Here is a 16,615-nt window from a genome sequence, read left to right as displayed (position 1 = left end):
ATCTCATCTAGTTGTCACTCTTGTTCAAGCCGCGGCAAAACCATGCAAGTGCTCCGGCTCTGTTTAGAAAGAGCAGAGGTGGAGCCAGGCCGCTTGGAAGACAGAGCCAACTAGCAGCCATTAGCAACACACATGCATCGCTTCCCAATTCCGAATCTGTGCCAAAAGTCATATTGCAAACCCTGAGCCCACAAGACCTGACCACCAGGGCTCCCGTTACGACCAGGATAATATTAAAAGCCTTCTGCTTCGATGGGTCCGTCTGTTGCTGACCTCCACCCGCTCTCCCCAGCCCGAGACGAATCAGAGCACTGATAACAGACAGGCTGCAGAAACACACAACAATCATGATGATGCCGTGGATAACGAGAAACAAAAGAGTGGGGAACAGAGTGAAGGAGGCAGCTGTTATACACACCAGGGTAAAGCAGAAAATCCAAATACACCCAATGCTGGTGTTCCTGGCTCTCACCCTGTCCGAATGTCTCAGGCCTCAGTAGGTGATGGGGTAAACAACAGCCACATAACGCTCCACACAAGTGAAGCAGTGAAAGAGCGTCTGCGCACGGTAAGAGGCGAGGAAACTGTAATACCCAATCATTATCATCGTCAGACTGCACCTGAAGATGCCACAACAGAAGGCGACATTTCCCAAAACACTGACAATCTCCAGGGTGACTATCTGGTAGGTGAAGACATCCGAGTGGCTGATCGGTCCTGATGCTGCGGAGCCCTGATCTCTCCATCGACGCAACCCATCCAGAGGACGAGGAGGTACAGAGGAAGGAAGAGGACATTGGTGAAGGTGAAGGCGATGAAGATCGAGGAGCTAACGGGGTGTTGAACAAAGCAGGTGAAGATGACAGCAAAGAAAGAGGCGTTAGAAGAGCAGAGGAGAGGGGATGGTGTGGTGATGACGGAGGACGAGTTGAACGGCATGATGGATGGTTCAGAGCCTACAGGGAGGAGAAGGCAATTGTTAAACAGTGGCCACGGAAAGGAGGCTAACGTTGAGTTTTTCCAGAGATCAGACACCAAGTCATTATCGTATCTGTATCTGTCAATGGAAACAAAATCCACCTCCGTCACCAACTAAAGAAGAGGCCTGGAAGTCACTATGCTAAGCTGACAGTCCCGTATCTGTAGCCTCATCTTTAAATGACAAAATGTAAAACACACAATTCAAATTACATTTATGATAGATCTTACGGTCAACGCTGCATTACGTGTGTTACATAAACCGTAAATTTTCCTCTAGATTTAGTCAGCTTCAGTGCTGTGATGTGAAATACATCCAAAATCAAGTCAGAATATTTTAGGAATAATTTCGAGGAGAGGTCAGAAAATATCCAATTTGAAATAAAAACAGCAGCCAGTGTAACAGCCTGTGTCGTCCCCGACGTTGGAATTTAAAATGGTTAAATTGATTTTGAAGATACATACACAACATATTCTGTACAATAAAAGAAAGCCTGCTAATCCTTTAATTTGACCTTATATATAGATTAAAGAAAGGTTAAGCATCATTACTTTGGATGTATTCTTTGAAACGTTATGGTTTTACCTGGCCTTAACGTAAATGTTACTCAATCGAAATAAGTTCAAAACATGAAAAATACACAAACCTTAAAAGTTGCATTACTATCGGATATCTCTCTCTGAAGCTTGATCCTCACTCGTGTGTCGCTCTGGATAAAAACATCTGACAACTGATTAAATGTCAATATTCCGTTTTTAAGAACAGGTGACCTGTCAGAGTAATGATGATTGTTGTTCAAATCTGTGACTGGAAAAAGGCAGCTTCTTTGCATGATGCAAAACCCAAGGTGTTGCCTTTGTTTATCTTCCCACTATCTTGACAGAAATGATTTGTAAGTGTTTTCTTTGTTTATGAAAAGTGTACTGAGGCTTTCTGAGCAATTAGCATTAAACAAATCAGGTCGGCGAGCAGACCAGATGTTTTCCATCCTGCTCCTTCTTGTGATGCCGAGCAGGACGTAACACGGTTCATGAAGCTACCACCAGATGTGTGTGTATGTATTTATATATATGTATACAAATAAATAAAGGAAATTCTCTCTTTAATTTGTTTTATTGAAAGTGATGATCGTCGCTAGTTCTTTGTAATTGTATCAGAATAGAAGTGAGCAGGCGTAAACAAAAGTTAAACAACTTAATAACTCTGATCATAATAACTCGGGGCCGCGGGTGGGACACGGAACCTTCCGTCCCGTGTTTCCTGTCGGACTGTTTTCGTGGCTGGACCAGAGTACGTTGAACTTGGGAGCTGTGGCTTTGATCTCCTTCTGTTAACCCCCGTTCCTCCACCTGAAGAACCTTTGATCCGAGATGTCTCCTCTCGCCCGGTGGCTCCGCAGCGGACCCGCGGGCTTCGGGCCGCTGTGGCGCCGCAGACACTCGGGAAAGTTCGTCTGTTTGTCTTCGGACTCGAACTTGTTGCGCTGCAGCTCGTCCGCCGCGTTCCCCCCGAACACACAGCGTCCGACCCGCAGCGGCTCCAGGGGCCTCACCGGCTCTGCCAGGACCGAACCGGTCCGAATCGGCTGTGCCTCCGGGTTCTGGGGGGACACAGCGACCTCAGGTACAGAGACAGAAACTGTCCCCGCTGGCTGCTTAGCACGAGCAGCCCTGTGCCTCAGATACACACTTTAATGGGATTAAACACAGGTACAGAGCTAATGAGACATCAGTCAGATGCTCCACTGTCCTCGATGGTCCCAGAAACATATTAATGTCCTCAATGGTCCCCAAAAACACAATAACGATTCAATTGTCCCCAAAAACCACATACGTGTGTTTTTTTGTCACCACTGACCATGTTTATGTTTACAAGTGTCCATTTAAAGCATTATATTGTTTACAAGTTTCTCCATAAACAACAGTGAACCAACACATCCATTACAGCGACCCTGGAAATGATTATGTTTTAATTATGTTTCTATGTGTTGTCTTTCTTAGAAATTGCAATAAAATGCCCTTGTTTTAATTTGAAGGAGACAGTTATACATCAAAGCATTCCAGCTACACAAACTACTGAAATGATGAACTATAAACTTGATTACCTTAAAAGAGAATCAGACCCACGACAGACTTGAGGGAGCAAATCACACGTGTTCAATGACATCATAGTCATCAGCTCCTACATGTCAGCTGCGATCATGGCTGGGAACGTCTGTGCAGAGCAATGAGGTCATCGTGTGCGTTGATTTATTGTGTGTATTCATGTGTGTCCTCAGTGCCTCAGCTGATCTACAGCGGAAAGCTGGACTTCCTGGTTTTCGACTACCTCAGTGAGATCACCATGTCTCTGCTCACCGCCGCTAAGACCAAGATGCCTGTAGGTCAAGTGTCTTAATCTCCACTGCCTTTGATCTGTGTAACACAAAGATGAGATCCAATGCTGTGGACACACCTTTGTCCACTGGAGAGCATGAGTTCTAAAATGGGCAACACAAATCCAAGTGTAATATGGTAAAGTATTGACTCTGCTTGTCATCATGTGATAACCTCCCTGACAAACTGTGTCCTGTGACCTCGTGTAGAATCTGGGCTACGCTCCGGACTTCGTCCACGTCGCTCTGGCTCCGTTCATTAATGACATCCACAGGAAAGGTGAGTGGAGAAATCTTAAAATCCTATATTTGATATAGATCATTTGTGGATTAATCTATAAATTACGTAGGGTTCTGTTGGCTAGAAACAAAGGTGCTTTTTTAAAAATGTAAGACTAAATAAAAGCAGTAAATCTGGAACAGGACACAGGGAATATTTGTAATTTAGGCTTTAGAAATTACCAGAAGGATTATTCTACTATTTAAAATAGTCTCAGATCAATTTCTCTAATCAAAAAATTACTTCAATCACTTTTTCTTTTATCTGGCAGGTATCCGTGTGGTCAGTAACGCAGGAGGCGTGAACCCTCTGGCCTGCGCCGAGGCCATACAGGAAGTCATCAAGAAGGCGGGCCTCGACCTTAAGGTGGCTGTGGTTACCGGCGATGACCTCATGCCCCAAGTGAGACCCCCCCCCCCCCCCCACGATGGTGTTTTATGTGTCGTTTCCAACAAGGATGATGATTTTTGTATGAACTGAGTTGTCTCCTGTCAGAGAAGCAGCCTGGCTGAGGTAAAGATGGCCGACGGCAGCAGACAGCGGTTACCGAAGACGCTCCACAGTATGAACGCTTATCTGGGGTACGAGCACCACACACTCTGATCGGAGCTTTATTCAAGATCACTGGTCAGAGATCAGGCTGCGTCCTCACTGACACATGTCACATGAGGGTGCGCTCTCTCTCTCTCTCTCTCTCTCTCTCACCCTCTCTCTCTCTCTCTCTCTCTCACCCTCTCTCTCTCTCTCTCTCTCACTCTCTCTCACTCTCTTTGTCTTCAGAGCTGGTCCGATCCGGCGCTGTCTGGATCTCGGGGCCGACATCGTGGTGACGGGACGCTGCGTGGACAGCGCGGTGGCTCTGGGGCCGCTCATGCACACCGTACGCTTGATTAGGCTGCATGTGGGGGGGGGGGGGGGGGGGGAGACAAATATGAAATATTAGATTTGGCAGTTGATGGTTATTTATCCATAACTCTGATCAAACAAGACACATTTAAGAGTTCTTTTTTGACTGATTGATCAACGGAAGAGGAGGTTTCTGTCTCACAGGAAGTAACATAAATAGTTGGAGGACAGAGGCTGCATGTGTGATGTTTTGGTACAGATGTGTCAGATTGTGTGTTTATTAATACAAGCTGTGTGTGTGTGTGTGTGTGTGTGTGTGTGTGTGTGTGTGTGTGTGTGTGTGTGTGTGTGTGTGTGTGTGTGTGTGTGTGTGTGTGTGTGTGTGTGTGTGTGTGTGTGTGTGTGTGTTGGAGGAGATATCAGTTGAGGAATGTAACGTCTTTCTGTGTTTTTTAATCTGTTGCAGTTTGGCTGGCAGAGGGACGACTATGACCTACTTGCAGCTGGGAGGTACACACACACACACACACACACACACATTAAAACATACCATTCATACTTTATCCTACATCAGCGTCTCTTTCTTTGGACGGAGGGTTTCATGTGTAACCTGGACAGGAAGCACACATTTTTTAAATTCTTTTAGATGAAGCAAATATTTAGAGTGAAATATTTTTGACTTTCAAAGTTGATGGCATCGTACAGATTTAACCTCGATACTGATCCAGTATGAGACTTTATCAATCTCTTAACATAAAGGACATTTTATTATATTTATTCTTCTTATTATTGAAATAAATATTTGTATGTGTGTCAGTCTTGCAGGTCACCTGATCGAGTGTGGGGCTCAGAGTACAGGAGGGATCTTCACCGACTGGCACAAAGTTCCTGACTGGTGAGAGCGAGCCCAGATCCTCCATGTTAAGGTTGAAACGCAGATGAAGAAACATCTGGAGAAATGAATAAAATCTTCTGATCATGCTGGGGTCATGTTCCACATCTCCTCAAAATTACATCGAAATAGGTTCAGTAGTTTTTGTAAGTTCCATCAAACAGACAAACACCATTGAGAGCAACCTCCTTGGTGAATGATTGTCAGTCTGGCTTCAAATCATCCAAAGGAACGCGAGGATGAGTTATATCTCTCCATCACAGTTGCACATGTTTCTCTCTCAGGGACAACATGGGCTTCCCGGTGGTCGAGTGCTCGAGGGACGGCTCCTTCGTTCTCTCCAAACCGCCCAAAACCGGCGGCCTGGTCTCCTTCGGCACGGTGGCCGAGCAGCTGGTGTACGAGATCGGCGACCCACGGCGTTACCTGCTGCCCGACGTCATTTGTGACTTCACCCAGGTGGCCATCAAGGAGATACCAGGTGCACACACAAACACACACACTCACACACACATACAAACACACATGAAGAGTCACAGATGAGGACGTGACCAGAGGCTGAACCGTCCACTGTTTTCATAACCCTGAACGCTCCTCTCCGGTGACCTTAAACAAACGCGTCTGCAACTTCATGTTCACCCCGAACCGAACCCGTCACCTTCCTCTGAACCTCCAATAAACTCTGTATCAGCCCATAGTGATTAATTTGTTCCTTTTTTCAAAACCAAACACGTACCCGTGGCTCCGCTGTGGCGTCTCACCCTCACACGAACTCCAGAAACTTCTCCTGCTCCTCCTCTGAACTCCTCCTCGCTGATAAGAAGTTTAGATTTCTCTCTGTTTGGTCATTAATTCAGTTTTTGTTTGTCGTTACTCAACCTTTCTGACGTTTGCTCCATTTGAAATCCTCAACAGAAACGTCAGCTCTTCATTCCAGATCTGCAGCGACTGTTCATAACTTCTAACTCACTAGATACCAAACTAAATACATAAGTTACACACTGAAATCCTGAATCGAGGCAAATATCTTCTTATTTCTACTCATTCAAAATTCTGCTTAGAATCCTTTGAATGTGTGTGACGCTTTGCAGAAGATGCAGTTCTTCCTGATTGGTTCTCACCAGTCACATGGACCATGTTGTCACTTTATAAACAAACAAATGAGGCTAACATTCAATCCCTCATTTTACAGGTGAGCTGCTGTTTGTCCAACTGGCACCAGTTAGCATGGAGCTAAAAATTGCACCATTGAACTAATCCCAGAGTAGAAAGTTAACACATCTGAGTTATAACTCCTTATTTGGCCTGATGAACAAGTCACAGTATTCTGTAGAAAGTTCTTAATAAAATAGAAAATTATAAATGTATTTGTTCTTCTCCTCCTGGCTTCACCAACATTGTCAGACTCGGTTATTCAAAGTTCACATGATGAGACGTCCTCAGGCGAACTGTGCGGATTCTCTCTCGTCCACATCAGAGGAAACTATGTGGGAGTTCTGCCTCGACTCTGGGATGTGAACTTTCTGCTCTTGTTGTCGGTGGAAGTATAAATATTTCTGTCTTAATTGAATCCGCTGGCCTCGTTTGACCGGGTCACGACCCCGTGGCTCTTATCGCCGCTTGAAAGGAGAAAGGGAACAGAAAATGAACCGGTCGAGAGTCTGTGGTCCCGCCAGGAGTCACTGATTGTGTGGTGTGTGTGTGTGTGTGTGTGTGTGTGTGTGTGTGTGTGTGTGTGTGTGTGTGTGTGTGTGTGTGTGTGTGTGTGTGTGTGTGTGTGTGTGTGTGTGTGTGTGTGTGTGTGTGTGTGTGTGTGTGTGTGTGTGTGTGTGTGTGTGTGTGTGTGTGTGTGTATTCAGGTGTGGAGGGAGGAGCTGTCAAAGTGACCGGTGCTAAAGGCTTCACTCCATCACATGACTACAAGGTGAAGCAGTCGGCCTTTCTTCTTCTCTCATCCTTTTCAAAAAATGAAACACTAACGGGTTTCATGTGAAACAAATGAAGTTGAACGTGTCGCCCTGACCTCTGACCCCCAGGTGTGTGCGACCTACATGGACGGCTTCAGGGCGACGGCGGTGTGTCCAGTGGGAGGGCCGAGGGCCACGGAGAAGGCCAGACGGACGGCGGACACCATCATCAAACGGTGTGTACGGGAGGCAGCACTGTGTGTGTGTGTGTGTGTGTGTGTGTCTGTTCGGCTGGCTGCTCTAACTTTAACGTGTTTGTGTGTTTGTGTGTGTAGCACGAATCGGATGTTCAAGCAGCTGGGAATGGAAGATTTCAGCTCAGTCAACGTCCAGGTCCTGGGAGCTGAGGACACTTATGGTCCCAACGCTGACACCAAGGTAACACACACTGCTTTAGTGTCTTTCTAGTCTGTTACATTATACTTTAATAATAGTGTGTTTCATGTTGTGTGTGTGTGTGTGTGCGTGCAGGGCTCCAGAGAGGCAGTGATTTGGATGGCCGTCTCCCACAAACAGAAGAAGGCTCTGGAACTTTTTGCCAGAGAAGTTGCTCCTGCAGGGACCGGCATGGGTACGACACACACACGACACACAACGCACACTGAACGTCCACTGAAGTACGACATTAACACCGGACTTTAAATTGTGTTGCAGATAATCAGATTACAGTTTGATCACATGATTCAGTTCAGTTCAGTTGAAATCCACGCCGAGCCCGAGGTCTCCGAAAGAAAGAATGAACACGCGCGCGCACACACACACACACACACACACACACACACACACACGTACAAACACAGTGGTGGGAGTGTGTGTATGTTGCTGTAGATAAGGGGGGGTCGTGACCTTCTGAACCAGATTTGGATTTTGTTTATGGTGATGGTGAGTTCATCGCACACCCCCACAAACACACACACACTCTGGCACACACACACACACTCTGCGAACTCTGTGTGACTCCGGTGAGTCAGCTGATTCATGCCGTCTGTGCCGTTGAACTGTAAGTGGGACCGGAGAAGATCTGAACTCAGATCAGCTGCTTCACCTGCTCAAACACTTTTATATGTTCTGTGAAGACAACGTGAATATTTTTTCCTTAAGTACCCAAATAATACTTATAATAATAATATCATAAACTGTATTTATTAAGTAACAATGTTCTGTATAAAGATGGTACTTTAGTTCACTGGCACTGGAGCTTTCTGAAGGTCCAGGAGATCTGCCCTTACACACACAGTCTTTATTTCGGCTGCTCCCTCCACATGATCTAAATTAATTCCACCTCTTGAACCCAGACTGCCCGTATGTCAGGGAGGAAACTTCTGGTGACAGAAAACAATGAAGTACTAATCATAAAAACAAAGTTCGGGAACCCGTGGTCTGACACTTGCCTTCCTTGTTCTCTCGTGTTGCAGCTCCGGGACTCACCGGCATCGTGGGCGGACGTCCCCGAGTGTGAGTGGACCCCCCCCCCCCCCCCCCCCCCAGAGACGAGCGGCCAGGTTTGACTCCTTAGTTCACTGCCACTGACGTGCTCCTGTTGTCACTGCTGCTTTCAGGTCTCCTGTTCTCAAGGCGTTCTTCTTCTTGCACCCGAAATCTGAACTCAAGGTCAGTTGGAGTGTGGCAGTTTAAAAAAAAAGACACCAGAGGAAGAAGTCGAGACATGTCCAGACATTTTTCATAAAGGAAGAATAGAAAGATATAAAACATCAAATCGACTACTTGCTTTGTTTTAGTTTCCAGTTGGTTGTAGTTACTCAGTTGTAGCTACTAGTTTATTTACCAGTTACTTATATTAAATCCAAAGTTACACTGACTGTCTGCAGGCCGACATTCACGTTGACGGACAGTTGGTGGAGACGCTTTCAGAGGCGGAGCTAGACAAGCCTGAGCTGGAGGCCCCTCCCACCACAGAGGACGACGCACCTGAGAGTGGTGAGGAAACACAAGAAACAAAAGTGTTGTGTTACTGCTTCTGTGTGTGTGTGTGCGTTTGTGTCATGAATCTCCAACATTGCCCTTGTTTGGTTACTTGCACACGTCATTTACCGACTAACATTGCGTCAGGCATTAGTGCTGTTTTCATGGTTACAGACACACTAATATAACTTGATCAGCTGACAGATGTCTATGGGTTCTATGGGACCTTAACAAGTTAAATTGCGGACCTGATGAAGAGGCTTGATAAGTTTGAATGGTCCTTGACAGGGTTCTAAGGGGCCTTGAGTGTGTTCTAAGGGTCCTGGAAGAAGTGGGTTTGTCGTCCTTGAAGAGGTTCTGTGAGCTCCTGAGACCGTGCAGTGATCCATCTGGAGGGCCATGCAGAGTTTGAAGGGGTTGGAAATGGGTCGAGGGGACGTTGTGTGCGTCACTGAGGAGGTTCCAGGGTCCCTCAAGGAAAAAGGGAATGGTCCTCGAGTGTTGTCAGATGATGAAGACGTGTTCGACGATGAAGCTTGAATGCTCTTTAAACGGTGTTTTGAAGGATTCTAGGGTTTCCTGAGGTTCCAGAACATTTTGTGTCAAGGTCCTGGTGAATATTTTCGGCATCCATGAAGAGTCCCTGGCTTCAAGGAGTCCTTAAGTTATTAAATTAGTGACAGTCAGTGACGTGTTTGAAGAGTTTTACAAAAACATGCCAGATACAAACAGGGGTGTTACTGATGACTGCCTACAGGGGGCGACAGACTCCCATGTCCCCTTTAATACCAAATTACACAAAGATCCATGAAAACAAATAATCAGAATAAAGACCAATAATACGGCAACACACATACACACACACAGACACACAGAGGCACACACACAAACAGAATTACCACGGTCTGTGTGTGTGTGTGTGTTGCTCTAATTCATGGGAAGTACAAGCTGTGCCACTTTTTCCTCCTGTCACTCTTTTGCCAACACTTCCCTCTCATGGCCCTGCACAATACACAGAAACACACACACACACACATACTCTTGCAACGCTTTTAAGACATTTCAACCCCAGTTTCATGACCAAACCAAAAGAGAACACAAAGGGAATTGTGGGAAACAAAAAGCAAGACGCACACACTGGGTCCTGGCGTCTTCCCCTACCTTCACATTCCTGGCTGAAAACAGGAAGCCTCTCAACTAACAGAAGAAAAGGGTTTGAATAAAGGAAGAAAAAGACGAAGCTGCTGCTTTTAATATTTATTAATCTGCTTTTGTTTTTCGAAAAATCACAACCATTGAGCCCAATTTAATCAGTTTATTGTGAAAGAGATGTTGTTAGTGCTCGATGGGTCCCTCCATGGAGGCAGATATTCCTTGCATAGTGTTCCAGGTCCTTCCAGGGGCCCTCGACTTGACGTATATCCTAAGAGAGGTTGAAAAGTCCATGAGGAGGAACCAGGGGTCTTATTCTAGACTCGGCCCTTGAAGAGGTTTCCGAAGTCGTAAAATAAGCGTTTGAATCAAACACAGACAGGGAGACGTTAGCTGAACCTGGTTTGAATCAGATCTGTTTGTTTGTACAGTCACACAAACCATAAATAAACACATTTATAAACAGACTTAAAAAACGATAAATAAATACGATTCCAGCGCTGAACTGAGTCACACAAGATGAAACCTGGTTTTGAGTTGTCATCTTGGTTGTTTATGTGTGTGTGTGTGTGTGTGTGTGTGTGTGTGTGTGTTCAGACCTGCCCAGTGGACGATACAGCTACAGACTGGAGGAACTGGCCTACACGAGGAGTGGAGACAAAGGAGACTCAGCCAACATCGGTGAGAAGAACCGCAACTAATAAAGCTGATTTGTGACCTTGTGTGAGAATGAACAGTGACGGTGAATAACTGTCCCTCTCTTTAGGCGTCGTCGCTCGTCATCCTCTTTTCTTCCCGTACCTGAAGAAACACCTGACGTCCTCAGTGGTGGAGGAATATTTCTCTCACCTCCTTCAGCCTGGAGTCGCCAACGCTGTCACACGGTGAGGGGGGGGGGGGGGGGGGGGGGGTGAAACACACCATCATGTGTGTTTCACCATTCGTGTCCATAACGAATCACCTGCAGCCCATTTACTGATACTTTCACTTTGTTAATCCTTGCTAGTCTAGAACTTTTTTTGAGTCATCGCCATTTAACACAGCAGAGCGGCACAACAGAAACGGGGGGGGGGGGGGGCGTGTGTGTGTGTTCAGGTGTATTTGTGAGGATGTAGATTCTTCTCTTCTTGTTTTTCACATCGCTGCTCAGCAGATGTTACTTTAGGATGTGAGGAGCCTCGCGTTGAACCGGCGGCCGCAGGTATGATGGAGGATTCTGGGAATTGGCCGCGGGCGGACGTGTCTGAGCGATGACTCAGCGAGCGGCGTGTTAGCGATTAGCCTAATAAAGAGGAGGAGGCTGTAAAGCTCGCCGACCTGCGTCTCCTCTCACACCCCGAAACGCCTCCGACGCTTCATTAGTGCACCGCCAGAGCTCGTTAACCCTCCAGGAGGCCCCCACACACACACACACACACACTCTCACTTAAGTACTTGCAGACAGAAACACACACTTTCACGTGCACAGGTTTTTGCATATGATCACGTTTAACCCTTCCCCCATTAACAAACACACACACACACACACACACACACACACTTTAACAGGGACACACACACTTTCAAATCCAACTGAACACAGTGTGTGCAATAAACCCTCTACCTCAATGCATGAGGTGCCAGGCTCTGCGTGTGTGTGTGTTCATTTGTTTGATGGTGTGGTTTTTGTTGAGTGTGGTGGTTTGGGCTGCCATGGTGACTGGTGTGTGTTTGTTGTTTGCAGATTCACGCTGCCAGGGATCCACGGCCTCAACTTTGTGTTGCAGAGTTCACTGGGCGGGGGAGGGGTGGCGTCCCTGCGCAGCGATCCCCAGGTAACACACACACACTCACACACACACACACACACACTAACCTCATTCTAACCACCTTCAAATGGCTCTTTGAAGTCGTGAGAACCAGACAAAATGTCCTCCCAGGGCTGCTGTCCAGCTCCATCACACACCCACGTTCTCTTCCTGATTGGTTCTTAGAGGTAGTAACACTTCTACCTCAATGGTCATGTGACGTGTTTTCAGGTGTGTTCCTGTGGACGGAGATTATAACTGATTACTTCAGAGTGAGTGACAGAAGAACAGACGAAGAAGAAGAGATTCAGTGTGTTTACAGCTCAGGGAGGTCGTGTCCTTTGGCGCCTGTAACGCTCCTGCTTTTGAACCTTTGTGTCTTTCTCCCTCCTCCTTTATTTCTATCCGTCCCTTGTTCAGAAAGTGCTGTAAAGTTTTTACTGCCTCGCTGGATTCTGCAGCACATCAAAGAAACGCACACTATTACGGCTCAACACTCTCAATGTGCTAACACACACACCTCATTTCCGGGCTCAGACCCATGAAGCTGAGACACACGCAGGATGTGGGAATTCAAACACGTGAAGACGGACACGTGCGGTTTGAGATTTAACCAGTGCAGCTCCTGAAAACTGTCTGCTGACGCTGGTGTTGTCTCCCCTCAGGGTAAAGCCTTCGGTCAGATGCTGCTGGACGTGAAGCTGAGGGGGCTGCCCAACCTCAAGTCACTGGTGGACTGAGGGACGTCCACGAGCGGCAATGAAGCTCCCAGCAGGAGAGGAGACGAACGTGAGACACAGGATCATTCACAATCACGTACGAGAGAAAAGGACCCAATCAAGGAGAAGACAGTTTAGTTTATACTGCGCAGTTTAACACCAAACAGCAGGTTTAGGATCTGAACAACATTTGCGATTTGGCAAAGATTCACAGGATTTTTAACCACAATGAGAAACAAAAGGGTGACGTCCAGGAAACTGTAAAATACTCCGCCACCACACCATAAATAATTTTATGAGGGAAGCTTGAATGTTCAGATTCAACCTTGGAACGAGCGGTTTAAGAACAAATGTGGGGTCCGTGAGATGTGGCTGAGAGCTCTGTGGTAAAAGTTTAAAGAGGCTTCAGTTCACCAGGAGCAACCGGGACAGCTACAGTTGTTCTCTCACACATCTCAATTCAAAAAGAGACACATACGACCGCCGCTGCTACACAACTACACTTTTTTTACCTTTTCTATTCTAAACTAATGATCAATTAATCAAGAAAATAACCAATGGATAGAATCAGTAATGAAAATGGCCGCTGCACTAGCTCAAAGCTCCAGAGCAGAAAGATGAGGTTTCTCAACTACTTCTTTCCAAATTTTAAGTGTAAATCCGCTGCTGAGGACCATGTAATGTGGTTCAAAGTTCCAAAACATCTGTTAAACGGCCCTTGAGCTGAAGACGGTTTTGTCAACCAACAATTATTTTGTCAGGACTTGATCTTTGTATTGAAAAATGGTTGGTAACTGCGTATGAATCACAGGATCCAACTTCCAAACCCTCTGAGCAGAATGGTAAATGGCTTCCTGCCGCCATCACCAACATGTTGATAGGGTTTTCCAGCCCAGGGGGGACATGATGATGATCTGGATTTAAACTCCTCGCCAGCTTCAGGGAAATTGCCCCTGACCTCCTACTTCCCTCCGAAGGGGAGAGGTGGTTTGGCTTTCCCTCGGAGGGTAAACAAAGTATCCGCCCGGGCAGCGAGACGCTCTGTTCAGATATCAGAGGAGACACATGCTCGCAGGCCTCACGTCGAACGGGCCCGGCGCCTGGTTTCCCCACGGCGCGTTCACCTCAACACGACCGGGCTCCAGTGTTCGCCGCCCCGCAGGAATGTGAGTCTCCTTCCACCAAACCGACTCTGTGGCCTCTGGTCTGTTTATCTATAATTGCAAACAGGCTGAAGCTGCAGACAGAGTCTCTGCAGAGCTTCTGTCATGGATAGCAACTCATCTCACCCACCTCCTCTGAATCATTCTCTCCCTTCCCCAAATCGTCCTCCTCATGCTGCTGCACTTTTCTCTCATCAGCAAAAATGTGGAACGTCTCCTCTTTTCCCCTTTTCCTCTTTGGTTTCTTAACCTCTCTGATGTATCCCCGACCTTTGACCTCCTCTGGTTCTTTGGGACTTTACTGATCTAGGTACCTAGAAGTATTTCGTCAATGGGATGATTCCAAACAAGAAAAAGGAAACCACATGAAACGTCTTCCTCAACCAATAAACAAACAGTTTTCTTCCTGACAGACAAACAGTCATTGCGACACAACTAATCTTCACAGACCTGAATGGGAACCAGAGTTTAACAAGTGTAAATCAGGCCAATAAAAGAAGAAAAATAAAAAAACATTGAACTGAAGAGATCAGATGTGAGTGTTAAAATCAAAGCTGTGAATTCCAACTCAATTCCGGTTTCTATTAAAGGCCAGAGTCACTTTACATGGGAAAAAAACTCAAATATGACAACGAGGTTCAAGAGAAAAAGGTTGGAATTTACATCTGTCCTGCATATTGTCGCTTCCCAAAACTCCAACCATGTGATTCCCACAGAACATTTTCTTTTGTTAATTATTTTTTCGAAACTTTTCATCATTGTGACACAGCTACCCCCCCCCCCCCCCAAAAAAAAAAAAAAACATCTAACATAGACCACATGAACATAACAGCTCACAACTGCGTAGAAAAATGATTTCCTGGCAGTTGTTGCTCATTTTCTCACACGTTTTAATAATCTTACTTTTATCTCTTTACCTCCTCTCTGCCAAAAGTTGAGTTTCGAACAGGAGCCCGAGGCAGCAGGGGTTCATTACATCTTAGTTTAAGTTTCCATGATGTTTCTGCTTATTAACAAAAATATGTTCTCATGCAGATGGACAGAGAACAAAACATAAAGTCAAAATGTAATTAAATCAGGACACTGAATGTTGTGAACACCTGTGCCAAATGTCATGTTAATCAATCCTATATTTGTGATCTGGGCCGTCGGTAGTATTTGGGCCAAAAAAAAGAGCATATGACTGAGAATCCATCTTTGTACAATACCAGGTATTTTATTTTATTTCAAGCTTCATTAGGTTGCACAAAATGCTTTGAAAGTGATATTGATTATTAGAACAGCCTTTATTCTGTTAGTATTTGACACACTAAAGACTGTGGTCATCTGTGCCAAATTTCATGGTAGTCCATTCTGTAGTTGTTGAGATCTGGAACATTTAGTTGCTGTTTGGTTAAAAAAAAATCCGAGGTCCAAGAATGGAACCTTGTGGAACACCATAGATTTATTTTTTGATTTTAATCCTCAGAGCTCTAAGAAGCTCCAACTTCTCGTACGCCAAGGAAACACAGTAATAGTTATTGTGGTAACTACGATTTGATGTTTTCATAGATTGAAATTTACCACAGAAACATTATTTAGAATATCATGGTACATATAGTCAATTTAAACTCTGTTCTCCACATGAAGCCTTTCTCTGGAACCACATGTGCATTTTTTGTATCACTGTTGATTCTAATGGGGGGGACCACTTCAGTTCTCAGGTTCTCTGTCATGTTACCGCTTTTTGTACATCTGAGAAAAAATGTTTAAACTTGAAACTAATTTTATAAACCACACATGATTAACTCCATAGAATCAGAAATGTTGTAATTAACGATCTTAGACGGATACAAATGTAAATCGTGAGAAATGCGGAAAAAAAGCACTGAACCCAAACAGTGAGCCTGTGTGATTTTGTAGATAATTACTAAAGAGATTAAAGAGATTTTTTATGAACGCATCTTCTGTTTTAAGTGGATTTTTGTGTGTCTGTGTGCGCCTGTTGTTAACTTGTAAAATGTCTTGGACACAGGAAGTAGAGCAACAAGAGGAGTCGACACAAACCTACAACATTTTTTTCAACGATTTTTTGTTAAAGTGGAATTTAGATTGTTAGATTGAGTCAGAAAGATAAAAGTTAAAGAACTGTTTTGGTTTTAGGAGAAAAAATCTAAACTAAAGATCCAGGAAGAAGGTTTTTCTGTCTGGATCAGAGTGAAGATGGTTTGAATGAACTGGTTCTTTAATTTGATTAGTATTCATCACATGCAGACAGCATGGGAACTCTCTCTGTGTGTGTGTGTGTGTGTGTGTGTGTGTGTGTGTGTGTGTGTGTGTGTGTGTGTGTGTGTGTGTGTGTGTGTGTGTGTGTGTGTGTGTGTGTGTGTGTGTGTGTGTGTGTGTGTGTGTGTGTGTGTGTGTGTGTGTGTTCATTAGTCTTCAGGTCGTCCTTGAAACCATTTGTCAGGATGTTGTCGTCTTTGTGCAGCTCGGACTGACAGAGGTAAGACAACACAATCACAATCCCTCTCTGTCTCTCGCTCTATGTCTG

The 16,615-nt window shown here is 45.3% G+C and overlaps 1 protein-coding gene and 1 long non-coding RNA gene across 3 annotated transcripts; one reads left to right on the top strand and one right to left on the bottom strand.

Annotated features, from left to right (window-relative positions):
* The first annotated feature begins 2,242 nt into the window (after positions 1-2,242).
* lratb.1 (lecithin retinol acyltransferase b, tandem duplicate 1) lies at positions 2,243-16,024 on the top strand. The gene is made up of 20 exons (XM_062383544.1): positions 2,243-2,602; positions 3,258-3,358; positions 3,564-3,633; positions 3,905-4,035; positions 4,129-4,214; positions 4,414-4,513; positions 4,946-4,989; positions 5,297-5,374; positions 5,656-5,852; positions 7,231-7,295; positions 7,408-7,514; positions 7,614-7,716; positions 7,810-7,909; positions 8,754-8,793; positions 8,898-8,949; positions 9,168-9,276; positions 11,011-11,094; positions 11,180-11,297; positions 12,137-12,227; positions 12,866-16,024. Exons 1-20 carry the CDS (start codon positions 2,350-2,352, stop codon positions 12,938-12,940), a joined length of 2,004 nt encoding a protein of 667 aa, XP_062239528.1. The 5' UTR covers positions 2,243-2,349; the 3' UTR covers positions 12,941-16,024.
* Positions 4,232-5,725, bottom strand: LOC133949681 (uncharacterized). 2 transcript variants are annotated; one of them, XR_009920168.1, is made up of 3 exons: positions 5,310-5,661; positions 5,030-5,089; positions 4,232-4,528 (listed from the first exon to the last, which is right to left on the bottom strand). It is a non-coding gene; the product is annotated as an uncharacterized LOC133949681 (long non-coding RNA). The 2 variants fall into 2 exon arrangements; XR_009920167.1 differs by lacking the exon at positions 5,030-5,089 and having other exon boundaries at positions 5,310-5,725.
* Positions 16,025-16,615: the final 591 nt, after the last annotated feature.

The sequence above is a fragment of the Platichthys flesus genome, chromosome 24 (genome assembly GCF_949316205.1).
Source record: "Platichthys flesus chromosome 24, fPlaFle2.1, whole genome shotgun sequence".
In the NCBI taxonomy this organism is placed as follows: Eukaryota; Metazoa; Chordata; class Actinopteri; order Pleuronectiformes; family Pleuronectidae; genus Platichthys; species Platichthys flesus.
The sequence above is the reverse complement of the archived record's forward strand: the minus strand, read 5'-3'. Positions and strand labels throughout refer to the sequence as shown.